We start from the raw sequence: 18651 nt of genomic DNA on the forward strand, positions 1-18651 counted from the left end.
TTGGCTTTGTCTATATTCGCGCACCCTTCACGCTGTTTATATATATATATATATACATATATATATATTATATGCAGAGAGAGAGAGAGAAACCATACTCAGCGATTGAAACGTCTTATGGTTTCATTTAATGTACCGGTTCTACAGTCACAAGCATTTTCACTAGGAACCAACAAACCCACACACTCGAACTCTGGAGATAGCCTATCAAACTAATGCATGTTTTTGGGTGTACGATGCTAGGAAGATACCGTTGTTCGATATTCTAACTTTCTTCTTTCCTTACTTCTCGCTGTCAGTTAGCCAGCTAAAGCGCCATGTGTTTGGATGGACGTAACTTAGCGAAATGGAATAAGTTCGAAGCTGCCGTTCTAACCCTACGTAATGGTATCCAGGTGACACCATACATAAAAACTCATGTCAACTATATGAAACAATACGGACAAGGGTCGTTCCCTGTGATATTCAAGTCGCATGTAACAGTGTATGGATCGAAATACAGCCCGCTTTTTTTCTCCCACGAGTTCTACTCAGTTCCCCAATCTCAGTGTATTTTAGGATTTGGGGCAGTCGGATACCTGCTGTTTAGAATGTTTTAATCGGCATAACGGAAATATACAAACTTATTTACCTAGCTGAGGATAGTATATGCATAGTTACTTAATGCATTGTTCAACGGGTGATTTTCCTGCATACCTAGCACATTAGAATGAGTTGCCTCTCGACTGAAATTAGAATAACCTAACTTTTCACTTCGGATAGACTTGTGACCTTGTATGCTACATCCACATGGCATTGAGTAATTAAGCGTGTTTTAATTTGGTTTAGTCTGTACGATGAGCTCCATTGAAGATCATTTGTGACACCTTTGCAGTCTTAACACACTGAAATGCTCTGTGCTTTAAAAAAATGTTGCTTAGCGCCGACTAAATTGCTTGACCTAGTGTCTAATTCCGTTGAACTGGCTATCTGTTTTGTTGGGAAGTCGGGTCCAAATCACATCCATATGGCGCACTGTGGGCAACCAGTATTTCGTGTGTTTTATCCATTCTATACGAGGGTGGTCACTCACAGTCGCTTCTGGCCGCCACTGGTCTAGCGACCGAACATCCTCAGTGGGCAAACACATGTATGATAAAATTCCTGTCTGCCAACAGTTCACCAATCCGCCCTAAGCAGCGAGCAAAATAAGACCGTATACACTGCAAATCCAGCTCGTTCTGTACACATACGTGTCACATGTTAATTCATTGTCGGGCTACGTTTTTCAGGCGTTTTTATTTCTAAAGATAACGCGTGTGACCTTCCATAAACTTATGAGCGGCATATTCCCAGTTTTTCCATAGACGTTTGCCACTGGTTAGTAATATTGGCGGATAAGCGGCCAGTTTGCATGATGTCAGTGTGTCGGTTTTTTTGGTGATTGTAAACCGTAGTAAAAAAATCAAACAAAAGTTCCTGCCGTATTACTTAATGTCGTACTTTACTTATGGTTGCCGTATCACTAGATATCTGGTAACGTTTGCCTACGTTAACGAACTAAACAAAGCAAAATTTCCAGTGTTCTGCTTTTTCTCGTGGACCTTTTATAAAGTCTGTACGTCTGTTTTTGTTCCGTGCCTAAGACGAATACGCACAGGCAGACTCCGATTCTGTTATGAATCGTACGAACTGAGTTGACGGATAACTGAAAAGAGAAAGAGAAAACTGTACACAGTGCATTCCAGTTCATGCGCCCACACTTTCGCGTGTGTAGATCGATGTCACGGGACGGTCGTCCGAAGGATGACCGTGCCAAGTACAGGCACGCGCACACCATGCACCCACGCATCCAGCGTGTGCAGAAACTAATTCACTGTGGCTATCATTGTTGTTCATACTCACGTGACATTCTAGTTCTTTCGTATCTCATGGTGACAACCCTCTTTGCGGATCGGATCATGGTCCGATGGAATGTAAATTTATGTAACTTCCACAAACACTGTAGCTTTCACTGCTTCGCAGCTGTAGAGACCGGGGGTAGCCGTTGACCGCGGGTCGAATTCCGAGCAGAATGTGATCCCCTGAGCTTTCTTGGTTGAAGATGTTCTCATAGATGGTGTAAATTTCTTGCTGCATTTCTGAACTATTTTTCCCTGCTTTCACGAGGTTAAAATGCCAGCGTCCTTGGGATATGCTGTATCCGCATGATAGTGACTGACGTGACACAACATTAGGGTCCCTAGGATAGCAACACAAGTCTTTTCGGGTTCCGGTTAGTCACCGGACTCTAAGCTCGTGTCTAGTTTGTTGTTACACCATTATCGATGAAGCGACAAGGTAAAGATGTGGAGCTAAACGCCTCAATTCCTAGCATAGGTGGTGTCGACTTGCGGTTCAACTATTTGAGTCCATGTGTGTCCAGTTTGGTGTTTAAGTAGACAGCCAAGAACTCTGTTAAGCGATTGGATGGGCCACTCATTTGTTGGAATGCCTCCGAACAGAGATTACACTTCCTAAGTATTACGCAGCTTTTCGTCGTGGGCATCACTCGACCCACTCACTATGATCCTGCGTCGACTCTGTTACTGTAGCCAGCGCGTTTGTCATGCTATAGTGAGTTACTGTGTCTCTCACTGCTGTACCTATCACAAATTTGAGTGGATCATCATCTACACCCAGGGACTGATAGAATAATAAATGATAATCGTTCCGCTATAGCACTCTTTCGGTGCATAGTTGCCATGACTCCCGGAAGAAGCACAAGAAATGAGGTGCTGCCATTTTACCCAATCCTTAGTGGAGGTAGTGGAGATTTTGAGGTTGGGCTGGAACCAAGAACCTCCCGGTCAGTAAATTCTCACCTTAAGCTTTGAGCTCTCTCATCAAGATGGATTTTCTCACCATTTGACTCTACTAATCGATCCACTCGATAGCATCGCCCAGAAAACCGCATTACACGTTAAGAAATACGATCTTAAACGGTAGACCATGACGGTGACTCCGTTTTGATCCGCACAGTATTGGGTTGGTTTCACGTCATGGTATGACTCTAAATGTAAAGGTGCGGTAAGATGGCACGATGAGTAAAAGCACAGTAACTTAGATGGGAACGACCGATTGAGGCTTGTGTTGGCCGCGTGCTCATGTGATGCGAGGCTCGTTGTTTTGAGAGTAAACATACTCTGATGTGACAAAGGTTTTCATTGAAGATGTTGCACATAACACATGGTCAGTTAGCAGTCCAATCAACCGAATGATGGTTCAGCCTATCGTAATGTGCGCTCTCTGCACTTCCTCGTAACACCAAAGTAGGGTTCCCTTGCACAGCAGTGAAAAACGGGTCCTGCTTTGTTGGTCCGTTTTTTGGAACTAGGTCCGTAGGGCGACCAAGGAAAATCCCATAGGTAGCCGCAAAGTTGCGTGGTAATACAGAGACTCTCATTCTACCATTATACTCGTGCGCGCTAAAAACATCCTTACGTTATGATCTGTTGTCCGATTATGCCATGTGCACTTTTGGTTTCATGTTTGATGTTTACCGAAACAGTTCTCGTTCACTCCGCACTCCAGGTGATATTCACGGTCAGTACACGGACTTATTGAGGCTGTTCGAACACGGCGGGTTCCCACCAGCCTCAAATTACCTCTTTCTCGGAGACTACGTAGACCGAGGAAAACAAAGCCTGGAGACAATTTGTCTGCTATTGGCCTACAAAATTCGCTACCCAGAGAATTTCTTTTTGCTTCGCGGTAACCATGAATGCGCTGCGATCAATCGAATTTATGGATTCTACGATGAATGTAAGTATTGCCATCTGCTTTTCAAATGAACTAAATGAGCAAGAAAGTTTGATCCAGATTATTTCTCATTAATTGCCTCTAGGTGCGTAAAAACTTGGCATTGTTGGTATCTTTGTGAAACTTGTAGAGTCCAGCTGTCTAGGTTCCTACCGGGAATGAGCCGATGGTAAATTTTTCCTCTTGGACTTTCATTGAAAAATCGTGTCTACGACATCGCTGTATGGTTGGGAGACCTGATCGACCCGCACCAAAGTTATCCTGCAGCTGCATGATGTCCTTTGCACCAGATGGTCGCGTTACGTGGGTACTAAATTGCGTCTGAACCTGTTTCGCCACCGTGGTTGTTGTTGTTTTGGTACACTCGTTGCGGCATATTCCCAATACGTCACCAGGTGGGCCGTTAACATTGTATACTGCTCACAGGCGCTCTGTACGACTGGAAGGAACCAGAGTTAGCAGTCGATGACTTGACGAACGAATATGAAAAATTCGACTGCTAATTTACCGACAGTGGAGAAACGTAACAATTTAATTCGAACCGTTGCAGAGTCAACCAATGGGACTGCTGTGGAGACCGTCATACAGCTAGCGATAAGAATGTAGGACAACCAATGTTTTCACCGCAACTCCACTTCAGATACATCAAATTCGATAGTTTCTGTTCAGAAAAAAACGAATGCCATCGAAAAACCATATCATTAATCTACAGGATTAGAATACAATAGTAGTATAAATGAAGTCTAGAATAAGCACGACAAATTTATGGGCTCATTTCATGGTATTTAGTTGTCCAGGAAAAGCTCCTTTTTTGCTCCCGGTTATTTCACCTCAAATCTACAGATCACGACAAAACGTGCTTATGAATACATAATGATGTTTGGACTCGCTCTTTTTTAACTTCTGTTCCAAAACCCTCACCAACCCCATTTTGGAGTTGAGAAAGTCTGCAGTTTTGTGCACTCTAATATTATTAACGGGGTCTCTGATGAATTGATAGGCGGAAACCGCTTCGTTGCTCTTGCAGATATATCACCCCTATGACGGCAGCGGGTGGCAACTTCAAGTATTCCAATGACTAGATGTAGGCTTCATAGTCACATTAATTATTTAGTATTATTTTTTCATCTTCTAAGCCGAGAGGCTTTAGTCAGTGTGCGAGTGCGTCAAATTTAAGATAACAGGCAGTGCCATCAGAAAATCTAATAGAAACGTTCAAAAAATGTCCGGATGTATGGCGGTTAATCAACGGGATGTTATTATGGATTGTGGGTTTGAATGTCAATGGGGTTTGTCTTTTGTTGGCCAGAGGTCATCACATTCGCTTCATCCAGAGTGAAGTTATGACGAAAAGCGTTGGTGATCCTTTACTTTCGTCACGAGCTGTTTGTACATATTCCGAAAGACACCTTAGAAGTAATTAGACTCATTCAGTACATATTTATTCGGCCACATCATGTGGTTTCGTTTCTCTGTTTAGACATGCATCTTTTGTCGGGACGATAAACTATCTGTTGAATCAATCCCCCGTTAACTAGATCTTGTGATTGACGACCTGTCTGTCGTCTTGACCATCCCTTGCGGACCGTCAGGTGCAGTTCACTTGTGCACACCCGCCTGAAAGATGGGCGAATGTTTGTTTTCACTCCTTTAACCTTGAACTTAAACGAAACTCCGATAGCACCTTTCAGAGGCAATAGTATAGGGGGCTCCGTTGTTTAGATAATGCATCAATTTCATCTGTTTTGGCGGTATCACCCGTAGACTAAACCTTGTACGATGCCTACCACAGAGGCTGGAAAACATATTTACCCGGCACGCTGGAAAGTTCCTGGAAGAAAGCCCTCCTCCCACTTCGTTCGATAAGAGCTTATACGGCAATACCAAAGATTCCCATACCCGACAGAAGTCCGTTGTGTATAACTTCCTTTTAGAAGTAACCGGGCTTTGGGATCCATCACACTCGGGTGCATGGAGCTGTCTAGCCCGGTGTCCGGAGGCTATCCGTCCCTAATAACCGAACACCACATTATTCGGACGGATGTCTCACGCGCAGGACACGGACCAAACGAAGGCATGCCCTGATTGGTCAGAATACCAGCCAATCCGAGTCGAGCATCTTTGACTCGACGCTTCTCGCCCTCCTCACGGAGATCCTGGCACGACCTTGTGTACACTCTGTGACTACCCTATAAATACAGTTGTAATAATTTTATTTTGTCTCCATAACGGGCTGTGTAGGGCTACCGTTCCTTTTGCTATACCATAGTGGGCGGAGCAGGAAGCCAAGAGACCGACACAGAGTTGCACTACCGTTCAGCAAGACACAACACCCGGGGAGCAAGCAGTAAGGTGTTTGACTCTACTATGCATAGAAAATGCATTTGGAGCCGCATCTGGCCCTTGACAAGTTTGATCGTGTTTCAACCGCATTGGATCATTCATCAGCGGTTACGGTCGAGTAGTCAGAGTGTGCAGCATTGTGGTCTCCATTAATATGGAAGTACTGGTCACCTAGGGGGATGACCTTACTGTTCTCACACTGCTGTCATAGCGAGCGTTACTATTTCTCACTGTCCTTCGTCTGGCTGCCCCTGTTTATCCTAACTGGCATGACTGAAACTTAATGAAATGAATTCCAGCAAGTGAAGTCCCGTAATTTCAGCCCGACCACCACGACAATTCTAGATCGGAGCGTGGACTCCTCTGAAAATATGATGAAACTTCCAGCGAATTCAGATTGATCTACCAGGATTCCCATAGCTCCCCTGGCGATTGTTCCAGATGACTATTATTCGGTTGTCTTCCTGTGTTCACTAGATAGCTGGAGTGTAATCTATCGTTACACATCCCGTCTAATCTTTAGTTCACAAGCATATCGTTCGCAGTCACCACAGCGTTCACAACACAACGGACAGTCATTCTTACGATAGCTTGTGACCTTTTCACCTGTCTGGTTCCAGTGTCTTCACTAGAGACCGATGCAATATGAAGGACTTCGAAAATCAGGTAAAGACCAATGTTGAATGCGGTTTTGAACTCAATGTTAGGGCTCTCTTACGAGGGATTAGGGTATTTGACCTTGTGTCCGTTGGATCAGTAGTCTGGAGCAACGAGGACTTGTCAAGTGTCCAGTCGAATGTTGGCTGAACTATTTTTCATAACTACTCGTCATCACATGGACGAGATCAATGATATGACAGTTTTATCTGTGAATGACGGTGATGGCAATTCATAAATGCTTCTGTTATTTCAGTGAATTGTCTGCTTCATCTGTTTTAGGAAGATGCTGAACCTGATCTGACACTTCTTGTTATTTCAAGTTTTCTAAATTCTCGTCGTTAGCTGCATAAATGCGGTTATTCCTTACTGAATACAGTTTGTTCTACACCCGTTTGAGTTTGGAGCAATCTCTACCAACTGTTAGAAGCGTATCTGTGGCTGATTCACTTAGCTGAGTCAGTGTTGTATTTTGGTACCCACTGCACTGCCCGCTTGCTGCTTATTCGAGAGAATCGCTTGTTTGTGTGTGCATGCGTGCGTCAAAATGAAATTACTGGGTTTTCAATCAATTGGAAAATGTTTGGGAATGTTTGGAAACTTACAGGGTGTTTAATTACACATGTGGTGTACCGTTTTGGTGTGACTGTTCTATGGCCTTCTATTAGCCATATTGGAGTCCTTCTAATCGGATAAAAATGGTTTTTATGGGGGACCCCTTACATCGCTCGATAGAACCGACCAATAGTCAACGTCGGACGTTCGGTATACTTACGTCTATGGTAGCTTCAGAATTCGGAAACACTGCACTGGCTGGGGGCAAAAATAGCATTGAGCAACGTACGGTGGTTAAATATTTATCGAGCTGCCAATAGTAATTGGAGGGATACGATCAGATCTGGAGAAAGTCGGCTACATGAAGCGCTCTGTCTCCTTTAAAAGTCACTAAGTGAGTGTGAATGGGTCGATCCGGTGATTTTCGGGGAACGGCTTTGATCTGCTGACCATGGGACAGCGCTTTCCCCGAACCAGCTTCAAGGTGTTTTTTGGTGTAATCAGCTGGGGAACTTCTTGAGACAATCTGACCACTAGTGTCTAGTCAAGCTGCTCTCGCACAGGACCTGAGGATTGCGAAGTCGTAGGTGGTACGTTAGTAGACTATAAAGCCATTTAATTGGAAATTTTACCGGAGGTCTATAGTAAATATGTGTACAATTTCCAAAAATGTCAGCTGAATGTCTTTTGTCCTTGCTTTGACTCATCAGATGGTTTGGTCACTTGATCCTTCGGAGTAATTACTCCGTAGCAATATATTTCATTTCTTCCGTATAGTCATTTACCCTCAGTGGTTCTGGTGACCGTGGCTCCCTCGTTAAAAGCCTCGGTTTTTAGCGAATGCACTACCCTACTTTGTCCTACTATAATTTACTGCGGATTTTCCACTTTTTAACGTGACGTAGTTCAACCTATACCACGGATTTCAGATGTGTATGAGAGGCGTTTTGTGGAGCTTCGACCGCATGACTTTTTAGTTAGCTCGTTTAAAGGAAATCAGTTGGATAGCATGGAAAGGTTCCTAAACCGTCATTATCCCTACCCCCTTTAGAGGTGATGTTTAGAAAATCGACTTTGGACAACAGGTAAAATCAGCTTTACTGAGCAACTTTGCCCAGCTTTTACGGGTTTCTCGAAAGAGATTCGAACCATTAACTTTCTGGTCAGTAATTGAACGCCGTATCCATAAAATCTCACGAGATCTAGCTCCGCTAACCTTCACTCACGCAGCTCACATTAGGGTCTGGTACCTCGTCGAATGGAAGCAAACCAATAAAAGCGGTTTGATTCGGTTTTACTTCGCTGCTTTCAGATTCCTTGACTAGATGAGTTAGCTCTCTGTCTTCAATCGGTTTCCTCGAAGTCCAGCTAGAGACTGCCACCCAAAGTCTTGTGCTTTTGAAATAACCCGTCATACCACCTTCCAAAACCACGAGGATTCACATCGTCCCTTTCTTTGGTACATCTTAGTTCCAGTCGTGGCCACCGCACATCAAGTAGTTCTACAACTAGGTGAAAGTTGGTTCGTAGTCCGATGTGCGGCACACCAAGACTGTCAGCACTAGGTTATCGCACCAATCACCTGGCGCTGAATGTCGAACTGTGTGTGTTTATGCTCGCCCGTGATTTGGTAATCTGTGGAATTGTTGGTGGCTTGGGTATGCTAAGTGATTGTCCCTCAGATGGCAATTGATCTGTTTGCCGAGCTTGGAAGTTAGCTTGCAAACGTCTCATCGCCATTGGATGAAATATCATCACTCCACGAACTGACGTCTCCTCGTTCTGTGACGGAACACTTGCAAGGCAATTGCCAAGGTTGACAAACAGGTCAACGGTCATTTAACCCACAGTCAATGGTCTTTGAGCTGCTTCATCAGTTACCCAGCATCAGTGATCCAAACCCCGATTGGACTGTTGATTGATACACTTTCTCCACCTGCGCAGCATGCTGTCTTCACGCTCGCACTCATGCAAAAGGCGATGAGCGGGAAAAATTATTCATACTGCCATACAGCATAAAGGTAGCAGGACATAAGTAGAGAATGGGATGAATCAGATAGCGAAAATCTTATGACAAATTGTTGGAATGGGGTTGTAAGTGGAATGTTGTCATGGAGTTTTCGCCGTCTAAACACCTGGGCATGTTCAGAAAACTGTCTAAAGAACAAGTCAAAAACATTTCAGAATGGTTCCGTATTCTGGAATTACTCGGAAACCGTCTCGCGTGTATTTGTGGTTATTTTGCGGCGGAGATCAACCTCTCAACAAACAGTGAAAAGGCATGGGGACGAATAAACCCAACGAAAACAGAGATCTCGATTACTGAGTCGTTGGCAGTAGAACCTCACCAGCTTGCCTTGTATTCGACCCGTAGACTTCTGTTGAGAGGTCGCCACTACCATTTTTCAGCAGAAGATTAAACGGGTTGGAACTCTATAGTATAATGACAGACTGCCCTCAAGTTGTAGATCACCTATCTGTCATCACCCTTGCTGAGTTTTTTCTGTTTTATGTGTGTTGTACCCTGTATCACAACAGAATGGTGCTTTTTGGCACTCGTGCTGTCAACCGTAGAGACTTACCTTGATCGCCTCTAATTATGTACTCTCAACAGATCCCCCCAGTTGAGTCAAGATTAGCCGATACCACACTGATCTCACTATAGGTTGTCCATCATGGGTGACCGATCCGGTAATCGGCCCAGGAGTAGGTCAACTTTACCATTCAGTGGAACGTGTCCCCACCTTATCGAAGATATCCGATCCTCAACTATCGTAGACTGTCTTTCAGAATTATTTATCGAAGGATAGTCGTCCAACAACCAACAATCAACAATGAAAACCAAAATTATCCCTCCACTCAATTGGCCCCTTCGACTGTCCACTTGTGTTCTACCTTAACTTTCGAGGCATTTACCGTCTCGTGAGCATGGAGGAGATTATTTGAGGCGGCTGTTGCCGGTGGACTAAGCTAGAACGATCACGTCATCACTTTTGGTCGAAATCGAATGTATGCATCCACCACCTTCACATTCCGTTTGTCCATATTTTACCTACGGAATCCTGCGTTGACATACCTCACGGCTCAACTTTGAGAGTGTCTTTCGAACAAGCAACTACGATCAGGTCTGCTCTAGCTCCGGACTGTGAAAATGAATGCTGCCGGCGACCCTAGATTTGGTCACAGGGCTTTTTCCTGACGTGTAATGCCAGAACTTTCGTTAGCTTGCGGTGTCATATGCATAAACCGTGCATCCGATAGCTTGATAACATACCGTTATCAGCCGTAAGAACCGCGTACTTGTCATACAATAGAGCTAGGGTAGGTAGGGTAGGTAGCTCCGCGTTGGAGGCGGGAGCTGCGTTACTACAGGGCTGTCAGTGGACCGCCATTCGGAAGATTGGGAGGGGAGCTACGCTTTGAAACCAACACCTTTGATACACAAGCGACATTGAGAGCGCGACTGAGATTGTCTAACAATGTCTCTGACCATTGATTTGTCCCGTCTCGGGGTACCACCTGGGGAGGCGACAATGACCAGCGCAGCTGAGTTTGTTGCTATTGCTTTCATACGTCGCTGCCTAGTCCTCTGGCTCGTTTCCACCCTTGGCGTGGTCATGCATAAAAGAATCCTTCGAGGAAGTCAATCGACTGGCATACAGAGCACGTGGCCAAGCCTGTGCAGTCTACGGAGTGTGATCTTTTTTACCTATTACGCTTGACTTGTTTCTTCCGAAAGCCGTTCGGCGTACTTCAGCACTGCTGATTCGGTGTTCCTACCAGACTTGAGCATTGCTCTAGAGACATCGATTTTCAAACCCTGAAAGTTTTTGGACGTCCTCAGCGGGCAGCCGCTAGGTTTCTGACCCGTATAATAATATGAAGTGAACCACAGCGTTGTAAACTCGACTCTTGACGGATAAGCTGCTGTCACACCTACGCCACAGGTGGTGAAGATTCACAAAACCTGCTCTGCCCTTCCAAATCTGGATGGAAGTATCATCTTTCGCGAGACCACCGAGACTGATACAGCCGCCCAGGCAGACGGTTTTAAGACGAAGGAAATCTCCCGCGACGCGATAGATACGAACGCTGCAACGGTTACGCTGGTTAGGACAGAAAAGCGTCTGGCAGCCCTGTGCTGAGTGGAAGCGACCGAGTGGTGTGGTGAGCATGACCTGGCAGTGGAATATGAAAACACTATCCAGTAGACTTAATGGGGTTGGCAACTACCACCTCCCTGGTTGGGGACCCTGAAACTCATTTCACCAGCGGTTGGTGACACTGGCTGAAATGGCCCGGTCGCGCAATCGATGGCGCTCGTTTCCCAAGGCTGTTGACTTCAGTGCGTGGCTGCCAAGTTCTCAAGCTAACTAGACATTCCACCACCTCCAAGGCTTGTCTGTATGTCCCCCAATTTCCCACTTTCCGTTGATCAAAACTGTCTACAACAAATACTCACACGATATGGAACGTTTGCATCCCCAAGTTATTGCTTTTCCAGTGTTCACACCGAACCACTGGAATACGTGGTCTTCCTCAGTCCTTCCCTCTTCGGTTACTGCGGAACTGCTGCACATTCTTAATACGCACCTTATATCTGATGAATACCGCCATACTGAAACCACAAGTTATCTTTCCATCGTACATGCTGTGTGAAGTCGATTGACGCTGAATACTACCAGCTAGAATGTATCTCACGTTGAACGTTGTCACATGAAGATTGCAGCGATAATTGAGTCGACCGGACAGGGACGAAGTTGTCGATAAAAAAAACAGACTCTCCTGTATACGTCAGCCATCTTTTGAGATAATGTGGGTACTGTTTTTTTGTACTTCAATATGTAATATCTTTTAGGTACGCTTATAGGAATTGAGCTGACTGATTCACCTGACAAGGCTGCCAAGTATGTGGGTGGGAAATATCACCTTGATAGGAGACTCTTTGCTACCAACCTTTCACACTTTCCGCTCAGCTGCCTATAAAGTATTGCGAACAATTGATTCGTTTACTTTCGTTCTCAAGAATAGATTCCTTGCAGTGTTAATTCTTGCTGCCGGGTACAAGTACCTCTGAAGTGATGGACTTGTTGGGAAACGTAGTTCGCTACAACCTCTAAAATGTATTATTTTCTCTTTGGTTTAACACTGATGAAGCGCAATGATTGTTCGTTCGGTCGCACATTAACATCGATGCAGATGCCCATGGACAAAAATCGAGGGTAGCAAAGATTGTGACAGTTAGCTTGGCTGCATAATTTTATTCCAGTTTTACTAGGATTCAAACGGATGCGAAAATGACGACAGTCTTGCGGTGAAACTTTCCTATGTTTACCAATACGCATAAGCTTTTTTTAAGGTTTGGTTTTCATAGTACCAAACATAACATCTGTCCTCTCGAGAAAGAAATACTCGTCATGACTACATCAGCTGTTTCTGGCACGAGTTCGGAGCAGCGGCCAAATTCAATGGTGTTCTGAGAGTGATCGCACTGAGCATGACAATGCTTCACAACCATTGTTATTCTTTAGTTTTGGAGATTAAGTTGCGAAATCAAAAGGTTATTGTCTTTGCGCATCCTAAAAAGTTTCAAAAGGATTCAGTTTTCTTGGAACCCTAATGTTCAGTCCTGTTTTCATTATTAGCTTAGTTGAGCTAAATCGAATCTGTCAGTTTCTTGACAGCTTGATACAGAGGTTGATGGTTGCATTTCAAAAACTGTTTTGAGTCTAGCCAAATACGCTTTGCAGCGTACCGCGGATGAGTGAGCAGAGCAGTGGATCCGTAAATTTTCGTGCTTCTTTTTTTATTTTCATCTATTCGTCTTATTTACACAGGGGACGAGGTGGCCCAAGTGATTAGAGCGCGAATTTACTGACCGGAAGGTCCATGGTTCGAACCCGACCTCGGCCTCTCGACTCCCCTGTCTAGGTTCGGGCAACCTGGCAGTACCCCAGCCCCCGTGCAACCTTCGGGTGCCAGGGCAGTTAGACACCGAAAGGGTGCTACAGCTGAACGATTTTTTATTTACACAGCATACTAGATCTGCTTTTGAATGCGCTTATTTTTGAGTCACGTCGCGGGTTCGGTTTACTAGGCTACCCTCACTGGGCATGATCCATTTGTCAAAACTTACGGCAGCTATCGCCTACAAGCAGCTGTTCTGAGCAGCAAATGGGAAGAAATTACCGAGTAAAGTGACCGTGGCTACCCCATACACCCCTACTGTGGTTTGTCCATGTCTAGTGATCTACACACGTGGCAGATTTCCACTCTGTTCTTCAGCCTCCCTCTCTAGAACTCCAAATAACTCGACTCTTGACGGATAAGCTGCTGTCACACCTACGCCACAGGTGGTGAAGATTCACAAAACCTGCTCTGCCCTTCCAAATCTGGATGGAAGTATCATCTTTCGCGAGACCACCGAGACTGATACAGCCGCCCAGGCAGACGGTTTTAAGACGAAGGAAATCTCCCGCGATAGATGAAGTACGAACGCTGCAACGGTTACGCTGGTTAGGACAGAAAAGCGTCTGGCAGCCCTGTGCTGAGTGGAAGCGACCGAGTGGTGAACAGTGCATGACCTGGCAGTGGAATATGAAAACACTATCCAGTAGACTTAATGGGGTTGGCAACTACCACCTCCCTGGTTGGGGACCCTGAAACTCATTTCACCAGCGGTTGGTGACACTGGCTGAAATGGCCCGGTCGCGCAATCGATGGCGCTCGTTTCCCAAGGCTGTTGACTTCAGTGCGTGGCTGCCAAGTTCTCAAGCTAACTAGACATTCCACCACCTCCAAGGCTTGTCTGTATGTCCCCCAATTTCCCACTTTCCGTTGATCAAAACTGTCTACAACAAATACTCACACGATATGGAACGTTTGCATCCCCAAGTTATTGCTTTTCCAGTGTTCACACCGAACCACTGGAATACGTGGTCTTCCTCAGTCCTTCCCTCTTCGGTTACTGCGGAACTGCTGCACATTCTTAATACGCACCTTATATCTGATGAATACCGCCATACTGAAACCACAAGTTATCTTTCCATCGTACATGCTGTGTGAAGTCGATTGACGCTGAATACTACCAGCTAGAATGTATCTCACGTTGAACGTTGTCACATGAAGATTGCAGCGATAATTGAGTCGACCGGACAGGGACGAAGTTGTCGATAAAAAAAACAGACTCTCCTGTATACGTCAGCCATCTTTTGAGATAATGTGGGTACTGTTTTTTTGTACTTCAATATGTAATATCTTTTAGGTACGCTTATAGGAATTGAGCTGACTGATTCACCTGACAAGGCTGCCAAGTATGTGGGTGGGAAATATCACCTTGATAGGAGACTCTTTGCTACCAACCTTTCACACTTTCCGCTCAGCTGCCTATAAAGTATTGCGAACAATTGATTCGTTTACTTTCGTTCTCAAGAATAGATTCCTTGCAGTGTTAATTCTTGCTGCCGGGTACAAGTACCTCTGAAGTGATGGACTTGTTGGGAAACGTAGTTCGCTACAACCTCTAAAATGTATTATTTTCTCTTTGGTTTAACACTGATGAAGCGCAATGATTGTTCGTTCGGTCGCACATTAACATCGATGCAGATGCCCATGGACAAAAATCGAGGGTAGCAAAGATTGTGACAGTTAGCTTGGCTGCATAATTTTATTCCAGTTTTACTAGGATTCAAACGGATGCGAAAATGACGACAGTCTTGCGGTGAAACTTTCCTATGTTTACCAATACGCATAAGCTTTTTTTAAGGTTTGGTTTTCATAGTACCAAACATAACATCTGTCCTCTCGAGAAAGAAATACTCGTCATGACTACATCAGCTGTTTCTGGCACGAGTTCGGAGCAGCGGCCAAATTCAATGGTGTTCTGAGAGTGATCGCACTGAGCATGACAATGCTTCACAACCATTGTTATTCTTTAGTTTTGGAGATTAAGTTGCGAAATCAAAAGGTTATTGTCTTTGCGCATCCTAAAAAGTTTCAAAAGGATTCAGTTTTCTTGGAACCCTAATGTTCAGTCCTGTTTTCATTATTAGCTTAGTTGAGCTAAATCGAATCTGTCAGTTTCTTGACAGCTTGATACAGAGGTTGATGGTTGCATTTCAAAAACTGTTTTGAGTCTAGCCAAATACGCTTTGCAGCGTACCGCGGATGAGTGAGCAGAGCAGTGGATCCGTAAATTTTCGTGCTTCTTTTTTTATTTTCATCTATTCGTCTTATTTACACAGGGGACGAGGTGGCCCAAGTGATTAGAGCGCGAATTTACTGACCGGAAGGTCCATGGTTCGAACCCGACCTCGGCCTCTCGACTCCCCTGTCTAGGTTCGGGCAACCTGGCAGTACCCCAGCCCCCGTGCAACCTTCGGGTGCCAGGGCAGTTAGACACCGAAAGGGTGCTACAGCTGAACGATTTTTTATTTACACAGCATACTAGATCTGCTTTTGAATGCGCTTATTTTTGAGTCACGTCGCGGGTTCGGTTTACTAGGCTACCCTCACTGGGCATGATCCATTTGTCAAAACTTACGGCAGCTATCGCCTACAAGCAGCTGTTCTGAGCAGCAAATGGGAAGAAATTACCGAGTAAAGTGACCGTGGCTACCCCATACACCCGATTTTTTATTACACAGCATACTAGATCTGCTTTTGAATGCGCTTATTTTTGAGTCACGTCGCGGGTTCGGTTTACTAGGCTACCCTCACTGGGCATGATCCATTTGTCAAAACTTACGGCAGCTATCGCCTACAAGCAGCTGTTCTGAGCAGCAAATGGGAAGAAATTACCGAGTAAAGTGACCGTGGCTACCCCATACACCCCTACTGTGGTTTGTCCATGTCTAGTGATCTACACACGTGGCAAATTTCCACTCTTTTCTTCACCCTACTTCTCTAGAACTCCAAATTTCATTCAAATAACTGTTTTACTCGATGCTTGTGTTACCGGTTTTTGTTTCTATTTTAACAGGCAAACGTCGTTTCAGTATTAAGCTGTGGAAAACGTTTACGGACTGTTTCAATTGTCTTCCGATCGCTGCTATTGTGGATTCAAAGATATTCTGTTGTCATGGAGGTAGGTCCACAGCTGGGCTGTCGTTTGGTGTTGTTGAATATCTCCGAATCAGAGTTGACCATTCCATAACGATACAATGCAGTGGATTTGATCTCATTTTCACTGATACAGGCCGCTGCGTGATTTTTTATTTGCTCTCAGCGGGGACACAATAGACACAGACCATATCATTGTCTCAGAATACATTCATTGATGCCCTAAATCGAATACATGTTGTTCAAAACGTATTCGAATTGTGCTCGCCCCTTGTGTCAACTGGTTTGAAATGGTAGGTGCCTCTAGCTTCACGAAGCGATGGCACATTAGTCTGTGTGATCAACTGTTAGGGATTGTTTAGTAATGATCAAGTTGCTCCGCAATTCGGATGCGCTCGTTGCGACCTGGTTCGCGATGGTGTGTGGGTTGATTATGTAAAAATTTAAGCGGGGCTTAAAACAGCCACGATCGAGCAGATCAATATCTCACCGACTCACTGCGCACTGACAACGTATCCTTGACTGGAGATGAAGCCTTTGCAAGCTGATTGCCAAGCTCGACGAGGTGATCAAAGGCCACTTGATCAACCAGCAAAAGTGTTGTCGTGGAACGCGTAAGCGGAAAAAATATAAACGAAATTTCAAGGCGTTGTGGCTGGATTTTGGTAGAATGTCCCGGTACGGTTTTTAGATTGCCTGGTGTGGATTTCAAAGCTCACCGATTCAAATTTGAGTTGTTGCCATGTCAAGGTTGGAGGGAGGGTTGCAACACACTGAGTTGCATGCACCCTCTAAACTACCTTAAGCGCACATTGAGTGATTTTTTAAGGGTTATAACAGGATACTGTGGGATTCGCATCAAGCAAACTCTGGGATTTTATGTGGTCATCTGGTGAATAATGCCAAGACTTCCTAACGGAGTTGCGAAGGAACAAACATCACTATTTCCGATTGTATTGGACTATTTCAATCCAACCACAGGCGAATTGTTACTCCCATTCTTTGTTTCCATTTGACTTAAGATTATGAATACAATCGGGACTTTTTGTATGTGTACGTGTACTCAAAAGGTGAATTCTTAGTTATGGAGCATGGGAGATTGCTGTTGAATAGTTTTACTGCATGGCTCACTTCACCTTTAAAGTACGCCTGTCTATCTCTTCGATGATCACATTTTCAAGACTTGTGTGACATAGTTCCTGTCTTTTTTTCATCCCCTGCAGCCCCCTAGAATTGTGACACATCCTTGCTAGGAACTTAATACAATGCTGCTTCAAAACACCACATCAGTGTTCCCGTTAATGAGACTACTCAAAAGGTTGCTGAAAACTCTTTGACAGCCCACAACCGTTCTAGCCTTTCTTAGGGCTTAGCTGTAGCATACAAAGTTGACGGAAACTGAAGAACCGTTTCTAAATGATTAGCCCTAAGAAGGGGAAACCGGTCGTCTGATGTCAAAGAATTTTCAGTAACTTTGTGAGTGGTTTCATTCAAGAAAATGTGCTTCAGTATGTCGTATCAACTGAAGCTTGAAGCACCCCTCGTGCATCACATTCAGTTTCCTCCCGTACAAACCAAATTGCTGTGCAGATGAGCGTACTTTGCGAATCACAACAATGTCCGCAGTCACAGTCTATTGATTTTCGTGCACCACAAGATTATTTGGCAAGCATCAACGTTGAATTTGTCACACTGAGCGCGGTGACGATTACGTGTGTACGTCCGTTGGCGGATATCACATGCAGGCAGGCCGGAACATTCTTCACATAGAGGTACTCATCCAACTACGCCACGTGCCTTCGCGTAAACTGACGGTCTGTGTGTCTTTAAGACCGTGTCGTATATGGGGGCAACAGGATGGTAATGCTGATACGACGTGTGTAAACAGTCCAACCGTCGATCGATCGTTGTGCGCAAATCGCATCAGTTCGTATCCATTGGTTTGGTGCACTGTTGGTCTTTTCCTGTCGTATATATGTGTGTAGGCTTTTGCGGCTGTTTGCGTTATCAGTGTAGACTAACCCCACGAGGTGAATATATATTCCAAGTCTTAGTAATGGGTGGTAGGTGGGGGAGATCCGTTCCCGGCTACGGAGAAGTGTGACTCCATGAGCAACCTCTGTAGCTAAGAGGACGACTTGGAAAGAATGAAACCGAGGTAATTAGTCAACCCTATTCAAATCGAATCCGCCCTAATTAACACACAACGTTGTCAGTGGCCATCGTGCGGTCTGCGCGTCAGATGTAACTAGTGAA

At 44.8% G+C, this 18651-nt stretch overlaps 1 protein-coding gene across 1 annotated transcript in view; it reads left to right on the forward strand.

Moving 5' to 3' along the window:
- The window catches only part of T265_05025 (hypothetical protein), a gene marked incomplete at both ends in the record, with an annotated part of 32888 nt that overhangs the window by 859 nt on the left and 13378 nt on the right, over positions 1 to 18651 (forward strand). Inside the window, one exon of the mRNA XM_009169925.1 lies at positions 3553 to 3783. Within this exon, the coding sequence (XP_009168189.1) occupies positions 3553 to 3783 (231 nt within the window). The remainder of the gene's footprint in view (positions 1 to 3552; positions 3784 to 18651) is intronic.

This window comes from Opisthorchis viverrini, assembly GCF_000715545.1.
Source record: "Opisthorchis viverrini unplaced genomic scaffold opera_v5_91, whole genome shotgun sequence".
Taxonomy (NCBI): domain Eukaryota; kingdom Metazoa; phylum Platyhelminthes; class Trematoda; order Opisthorchiida; family Opisthorchiidae; genus Opisthorchis; species Opisthorchis viverrini.